The 8488-nt window shown below is 38.4% G+C and overlaps 1 protein-coding gene across 1 annotated transcript in view; it reads left to right on the top strand.

The window, feature by feature from the left end:
• Positions 1 to 989, top strand: part of LOC113231076 — an 11602-nt gene extending 10613 nt beyond the window's left edge. Inside the window, exon 4 of the mRNA XM_026465243.1 lies at positions 37 to 989. Within this exon, the coding sequence (XP_026321028.1) occupies positions 37 to 171 (135 nt within the window). The 3' untranslated portion in view covers positions 172 to 989. The remainder of the gene's footprint in view (positions 1 to 36) is intronic.
• Positions 990 to 8488: the final 7499 nt, after the last annotated feature.

Genomic DNA, 8488 nt, shown 5'->3' with positions numbered 1-8488 from the left:
TTTTTTTTTGTCTGACGCATTTTGAAATTTTTCCAGATGCACTTCCGCATTGAAGGTCAGCATACGGACCACGACGTTCGGTACACGAAGCTTACCCTGGACTGGATTCTTGCAGTCATGCAGATGAAGCTCAAATTTTTCCAAAGACTTGAAAAGCTTGATATTTTCTAACCGACTTACTACACCTGTCTATGGGGCATTGGGGTTGGAGGTATCTGCAGTCTTAAAAGCACATGGCCATAGTGTATTATGACAAGTATGGTAACTCCACATAAATAAAAGTAGCAGCGCGGTTTGTATGTGTGCACGCCGATTGCACGGACCAATAAATACAGTAGAAGTGCTTAGTTTACATCGCACGTATGCCAACTGTACGCGAAGTTTCAGATACTTAAGCAAAGTCCTCCATTTACGCTTTGCACGTTATCGTTGTGTCAATTATTTCGTGCAAAACCCCGAAAATCGTAGAATGCCTTAATTTGCTACTGTAATATTATCTATGGTAGTGTTTCATATCATCGTTAAGTCTTATTAAATTTTATTTAATTTTAATAAATTTAAAATTTTCTGTTTATCGTAAAAATAACGCTTCAATATGGTCGCTAACTAAGTAAACATCTTGAATTCGTCGTCGTTTAGCTATTGACCGCTAGATGGCAGCACATTGTTTGAAATGTTAGTATGAAATAATAGTATCGTAACTTGCAATATTGGGTATATTGATTGAACTTTCAGCGATATGCCAACAATGTAACGCTTAAATTGTAATAGGTATTTAAATATGAAATTGCCGATTTATCGTACTGGCCAATTTGAATTAAAATTAAACCTGCATTTTATGAGATTTCAGAGTCAAACTTTTTTCACACGAAAACTATCGACTAATACTGTAAATAGAGTTACAAGAAGAGGAGAGAATGTTGGTTAATTTTTTCTGCATTTAACGGAGCAATAAACGTTTTTGACGTAACTCCACTTATGCCATTCTTCCATGAGGGGTGCGTGTGAGTTTTGGCGACAGAGGTTCTGGTAGTAATCTAGGCTTAAGGCACTTCATTGTTCTTTTCTGCCGTGTTACGGACGCACACATTCGCATAATTTAGCGATGTATTCGAGTTGCAATGCGCTGGTCGTCTCACGCGTGAGAGTCAGAATGGTGGGTGTACCTTAACGGATCATGACAAATTTTGATATCGAAAAATGTACCTTAGTTGTATTATTTAGTACCTGTGTTTAAAAAAAATTGTATCTGCATCAGAACGAAGTTATAGAAATATCAAAGGTACATCTGCCCTATTGACAGTTAATATGGCGGATGTACCTCAAATTACCACTTTTTATGTAATAACTATAAAAACTTATTTTTTCAAAAAATTCTACCTTATTAGTACTCTAAAGTAAAGAACCTCCAGCTCGACCAGCTGGTTAGTTTCTAAGAAATAAGACTGAATTTGTTGAGATTTCAGAGCGGCGTGTGCATCTCTTAACGAATCCTGACAAAAATGTAATTTTTTTTTAAATACAGGTACTAAATGGTATAATTTAGGTGGGTTTTTTGATACCAACTTTGACAGGATCCATTAAGGTACACCCGCTATTCTAACTCTCACGTCCCACGCGCCTTTGATTATTATGCGAATGTGTGCTACCGTACACGGCGCGCGGCGGTCGTGCACACATATAAGCCGAGCTGCTGAGTATGGAGCTATCATACTTGTTTTGTTATACTATGGTATGGTTTTTCCTCCCGCTCCTTACTAAACTGCCGTGGCTGTTGTTTTTTCTTAGACATATGACCTTACTTTAATTTTCAAAAGCTCTAATAGAAATAAGCAGTACCTTTTGTTTGTATTTTCTTTTTATTAAATGTATCTGATTTTCCATTCCGTTTCGCAGCAATATAAATAGAGCCTTACAGGTCTCTTGGTCACGGGCGGCTGGCTGAGATGGTAAAGTCATCAACAAGTTATATTAATGCAAATTAGAAAAAATAAAATAAAAGTTATTAATTTATTTTTTTCTTTATTTACTAGAGAACATTCCAATTTACGCTATATATATTTTGCTAAATATTTTAATTTGGTAGTATGAATTTTTACTCATCTAATTTTATTAATTGTTATTTTTTGCTACAATATGACTTAAAGTACATATTTATTATTATATATTTATATCCTACTTTAATCCGACATCATAGGAAATACAGGGAAACTGTGTCATGAACCATAAATTTTTTTTTTATGTGTATTATTTTGCCATAGTAAATTTTTTTGTCAAGCCTGAGTTGTCCATGAATAAAATTGATTATTTTTTTATTGCTGGTCGACTCAATTTTATATAATCATTTCATTGTAGGTACAAAAAAATCGGGACAGCAGAAGTTGATCAAATTTAATAAAATGTTGTTTCAACATACGAATAATAATGACCAATTTTTGTTATTGTTGATAGACTCAGTTTCTTAAGATAAAAATGACACATGAAAGGATGTAAAATGCAAACATGAAGAAATAATAAAGTGATCATTAGTTACAAATCTATTTATAACAGGAGTAATTAAAATTCCATACCAGTCGTATCCCAGCCTGAGTCATTTTCAAACAATCCTTGATTCGCAGAAGGCTTAGGGAAGATGATTTTGGTGTTAACAGCAAATATTATTCTTTAGATATCACTACGTGAAAAGATACACAGATTGTTTGAATATTTAGTTTTCTGTTTTTGTTTTTGGCGCTTCAGTTTGCTTTTGTGTCACAGCAAAATGGTGAAGCTTATTTATTGAATAGCAACTAAAAATAATTGGGAAGAATGTATCCGGAAATTAATTTAAGTGCCAAATTGTAAAAATAAAAAAAATAAAAAATTTTCTTTTCATTTTTTATTTTATTTTATGACAGATTGATAGCAATAATTTTATTATTACCGCGGTCTCCACATTAGGCAAGCCTGTATCGTGGGGTTCCATACAATTGATTTACATAGACATCAAACATTTTTAATAGCAAAGCCATAGCCTTGTGAAAGAGTTCGTCCAGGGAAGGCGAAGCACACCTTACCTATTTCTGCCACCAAGCAGTAATATTAGCACAGCTTACTGTGTTCCGGTTCTGACGGGTAAAGGGTGCTACAAGGTACACACACGTACAGTCGCAATCCCTCAGATTTTTGTATTTTAAAGCTCTTAGTGGCATTGCAACTGTTATGGACAGGCGTGTAGATTGCCACCAGACACACGACTTGTACGTCCCGTGTATTATAAAGAAGGTGCCTTCACTTAATCAAAAAGAAAACAAAGTGGTGGAAGATGCTTATCACTTGTTATTAGATACAAAAGTCCACCTTGTCTGTGCCAAGTTAAAATATCTTACTTATTCGCAAAGTTCAAGAAAGGAACGCTGTAACGCTCTCAGTATTGGCTTGGCGGCAGAAATAGGTATGGTCAATATTATCGATTCGGAGTATTCTAATTTATGTGAGCGACTGTAACCATATTCCATCAGCTGGATCGTTTGCCGCATTGTTTAGAATAAAATTAAACTATACTAGCCGATTTACAAGAAACAAATCACAATGGTATTACAAAAAATATACCAAGTATTTAAGTTGGATTCTAATTCAAGTTGGATTCGGTGAATCGACTATCGATTTAAATTATTCATCATGCTCGTCAAATATTTGATCGTTGAGTCTATGTTGCCCTGACCTTTGACATTAAACATCTATTACTTTCCACGTAACCTTCATAGTTGCAGGGTACACAGGTTTATTAATCTGTCTAATGTTTGATAATCTTTACGAGAAAATAAATTTATCAACTGTTAGGGGAAATAAATCCAGATTAGTCAAACCATGTTATTAACATCCCAAGATAGAGTGTGCGATGGAATTTCACGATTTAATTCCGTTTTTGTCTTTCCATCATCAGGGGACTAGATGTAGTTCCAAAATTCGCACGAAGCGTTAGGGGGCGTTCCCACTACGTCGTCATCACGTTTTATTATCGTTGGACGACTGTCGTGTCCAGCCTGTTCCCATATCACGACTATGTGTCGTGGACGATTTTTTATCGTTGAACGACTGTCGTGACTAGCTGTTCCCACAAGATCGTGACGACAATTTATCGTTTCACGACAGTCTCCTTGCCCATCTCTGACTACGACCCAACGCTACTGCAAAGCGAGCAGAGGGCGCGGGGCACAAGAGGGGAGGGCAGGGAGCAGAATACGCGCGTACAGCGATAAATAAAACGTGACGACAATAGGAGCTGCGACAATCTGTCGTCACGCTTTTATCGTGACGTTTTATCATTCGACAACTGTCGTTCTGGCTGTTCCCACTGTGACGACAGTTAGTCGTTAATCGTGTCGTGCTATATGTGAACAACTTAATTTAAATATACAAGCCACGACACTGTAAACTGCACGACAATCTGTCGTCACGATATACTGGGAACGCGCCCATACGTTTCCACATTTATATAGTGCGAACGCCTATGGAGCGGTATTCCCTGCCTGCAGACTAATTCCCTGAACGCTATAACTGGGACCTTTTCAAGGTGAGAGTGAATAGGCATTATTTAGGTGTGCATGCTCCATCGTCAACCTTATCGCCACTTTCCATCAGGGACGTGGAGGTCAAACACGCACTGGTTTTATCATGACAAAAAAAACTACGTTTCGCGGCGGTTTCAGGTATTGCGCTTACAATCGCTGAACCGACAAACCTCTGCCATTGCGTGGCACCAAACATAAAATGAGCTCTAAACACGAATAGAAAAAATATATTTTGTCGGAACTATTGTTCAAGTTCGAATAGATAGTGATGATGGTGAAAGAATCGTTTTGGCAGCAATAGAGCTCCTTGTGAAAGAGTTCGTCCAGGGAAGTACTGCCACCTTACCTATTTCTACCGCCAAGGATTAATATAAGCATTACTCCGTTTCAGTTTGGGAGGGTAAAGGTGCTGGTAAAATTACAAGCAAATGGGACTTATCATTATGTCTCAGGGTGATGGGCACAATGGCAATGCCCCTCGGATCTTTGTGATTTAAAGTTCTAAGGGGCACTGCAACTGTTAGGGATAGGCGTGTCGCTTACCACCAGTCGCGTGTCGCTTACCACCAGTCACATGACTTGTTCGTCCCGTGTATTATAAAAAAGGTGCCTTCACAAGCTTTACCTTTTTGATGAAAAAGAAAACAAAGTTGTGGAAGACGCGTATCACTTGTTATCAGATACAAAAGTACATCTTGTCTATATGCCAAGTTAGAATATCTTATTTATTCGCATTATTCAGGCAGGGTAAATATTTTTTTTGGTAACGCCAACAACAGCCTTTGAGGGTAGCTTCCGGTATCAGGCATCCAACTGCTGGAACAACCTGCCTCTTCCTACCCCTTGCCTTTACTAATCTTTTGGAACTGTTGGACCCACTGCTTGGATCCACTATTCGGTCCTCATTTTATTTATATTACGTATATTTACGTCAAGCTTTTTTAATAACATACGTGTATCGCATATCGTAAATGTGTAATGATACAACAGAGGATAAACACAACATGTACCATTTCCTTCGGACTTAATCGCCTCTGAAACTGGAACGACTGAAAATCAGCGTCCGTGTACACACTTAGTAAACTTAGAATTACTGAGTCAATTTACTGTTTCGATATTAAATATTAGATTTAAGTGTGTGTATAGTGACTCAATTGAATTAATAAACGTTTTTTCTTTCTTTCTTTCTTGTGACCTACTAGAATGTGTCTGGTACGAGTAACAGAGGGTGGCGTCACAGAATAATAAATACAGTAGAAGTGGTTAATTAGCCTCTCACGCGTGCCAACTATAGGTCTGGAAAGACTTAGGTATCTGAACTCAGTCCGCCTTTTTTGTTTTGTATGGTCCTTTCGGAAAATCTGTAAAGTCCTAGAAAAATGCCTTATTGTGCTGTTTAGGAGTACAAAATCGACAGCCGTACCAAAAGTATTACCCGTGGTGGTATTTCATATCATCGGAGCCTTATTTTAATAAATTTTCAATTTTCTGTTATCGAAATATTTTTTGTTACAAGAAACGAAAGTAAAGCTTGTACCCCTGCAATATGGTCGTTTATTTTTTGGAGAACTAAATTAATAACTCCAGTTCTTCGTCGTTCAGCAATAAACCGCTAGATGGCAGCGCATTGATTGAAATTTCAATACAATATCAAAACGTAACTTGTATAATAAGTATTGATGGTATTGAACTTTCAACTATATGCCAACACGGTAAAGTTTAAATTACATTAACAGTCCAGAATTTCTTATTTCTTTTAAATTTTGAAACTACGACAAATCTATATCAAGGTTTTGTAGTGTTTCAAATTAAGAATGTGTGACGTCCACGTAGCGTCCATTTTAACCTGATCCAGCTTTAATTTTTTCAAACTATTTAGTCATTGACTTATAATTACATATATGGACGTCGGGTCCGCGCTAAAAAGTGTCCGCGCTTGTAAGGCGCTAAAATCGTATATACAGAGCGCCAAACTCTGCTTTAGTCTTCATTTGTTCGACTGACAGCGCGATACTGCGATGACATTACAATTTAAATTTCGAATTGGTTGACTTGGGACATTTTTTTCGTGGTTTTTGTATTAGACCCGTCGTCCATTTATTTGTAAGTCAATGTATTTAGTATAAAAAGTGGATAAACGAATTAATTGCAATCAACTGACGTTATTATTTCACCGCCAACTAAGAATGAATAGGTCAATCCACGAACGTTACTTATTTAATTCCTGGCTTAATCAGTGACTAAGTTGTTTCCCTTACGGTTATACTCCGACATAATTATATGTACATAAAACTGATAAAACAGTGTAAACACGTCAGTAACGCATGATAAAGTTTTGTGATGATTGGTTTTGTGTCACCTTTGCTTTTGGCGTACGTAGTAGGAGATAAGCATTTATTTGGTGCAAAAGAAATACACTCCTTAAAATTCCTGACGATTAACAAAGCTGCAAATTTAAACCAATATTTTGATGAAATTTAAACCTATTTTCTGAAGACATAATGACTATTTTAGGAAAGTTGGCTTTTTCATTTACAGACTATTAATTGTTATTTTGTCCGAAACAACGTTTGTTCGAATTTTCATTACACCGAAAACCTAATTATAACGAAACAGTTGTTCTTTCAGGATATGTTGAATGTTTATCGCAAAGACACGACGTACGGTTAGGTTAGGTTAAGTTAGTAGTAGTAGTAGTAGTTAGCCGCTCGTCCTGTCCTCCGCGACCCTGGCGGGGCTGCACCGCTTTCAATGATGCAGTGGCGGCGGGGCCGCGGGGGAAGAGACGTGTCGGTGTGTCGTTGCCGCTCGTCCTATCCTCCGCGGCCGAACGTGGGCGGTTGGCCCGTGGTGGGCGCTCCAAGGGACTCACTCTCTCGGGAGAGTCCGCGCGGAAGCGCGTTAGGTGTTGCGGCGGAGCCTGCCATTAGATCCGCCGCGGGGGCTGGGGGAGCAGCCACTGAACTTCACAGTTGAGTGGATGCTGTCCTGGCCCCTGGGTAGCGGACTCGGGGGAGTTCGTTTCCCAGCATAAAGGGGCCCGGGATGGAAGGCTCGTCTGGTGTTCGGCGAGCCTCACATTCGGAGTCGGGGGACCGATGTGTCTCCCTTCTCGGGGAGGGGCTGCGCAGGGCGCGGCCAGCCGCTGGTGGGGGCGCGGACGAGTGCAACAGCGTACCCGTACCCCCACCTACAGCGGAGAAGAGGAACACTCCGGGGGTTTAGTGCGGTCGGGCTGCTCCCCGGCTCTGCCCCCGCGGGGCCGGGGTATCTGTAAGCAGATTCCCCCGGATTAACAAAAAAAAAGGTTTAAAAGAAAAAACATTTTCCCCTCAAAATTATTTTCGAGGTTATGAAATTTCAACCAAACGTTATTTCTGGAAAATGTCATTTCGGTCTATTGATAGGTAACCGTGCTAGTACTGATATAGACGCTCAAGTCGCTTGTCGTCCTTGTAATAAAAAGTACGATGTTTGAACACAGCACTTAAGTAACGGCAATCAGAATTTATAACATAATCCCGGTTGATATTAAATGCTAACTGGCAATCAATTCAAGCTTCATTTAAAAAAATGATTAGTTATCTTTTTTTTTATCATTTAAATGAATTTCATAACATAAAAACAGTACAGAATACTAAAAAACCGACCTCAAAAGTCATTCATCCCCTAGTTTGCCGCCATGAGAGGTGGAATATTTTGTTCAAATTTAAATGGGACCACATCCGAGGTACCCTCTTTCCAACAAAAAAGAATCATCAAAATCGGTTTACAATGATTGATTTATCGCGTAACATACATACAAAAAAAACCATACAGTTGAATTGAAAACTTCTTCCTTTTTTTTTGAAGTTGGTTAAAAAGACGTCAAATATTCGATAATTGTGCATCACAGGAAATAAACTATTTTTCCAGATTTAAATTGCGTATATTTG

This window comes from Hyposmocoma kahamanoa, unplaced genomic scaffold (genome assembly GCF_003589595.1).
Source record: "Hyposmocoma kahamanoa isolate Upper Pololo Valley unplaced genomic scaffold, ASM358959v1 64, whole genome shotgun sequence".
Lineage (NCBI taxonomy): Eukaryota > Metazoa > Arthropoda > Insecta > Lepidoptera > Cosmopterigidae > Hyposmocoma > Hyposmocoma kahamanoa.
The sequence above is the reverse complement of the archived record's forward strand: the minus strand, read 5'-3'. Positions and strand labels throughout refer to the sequence as shown.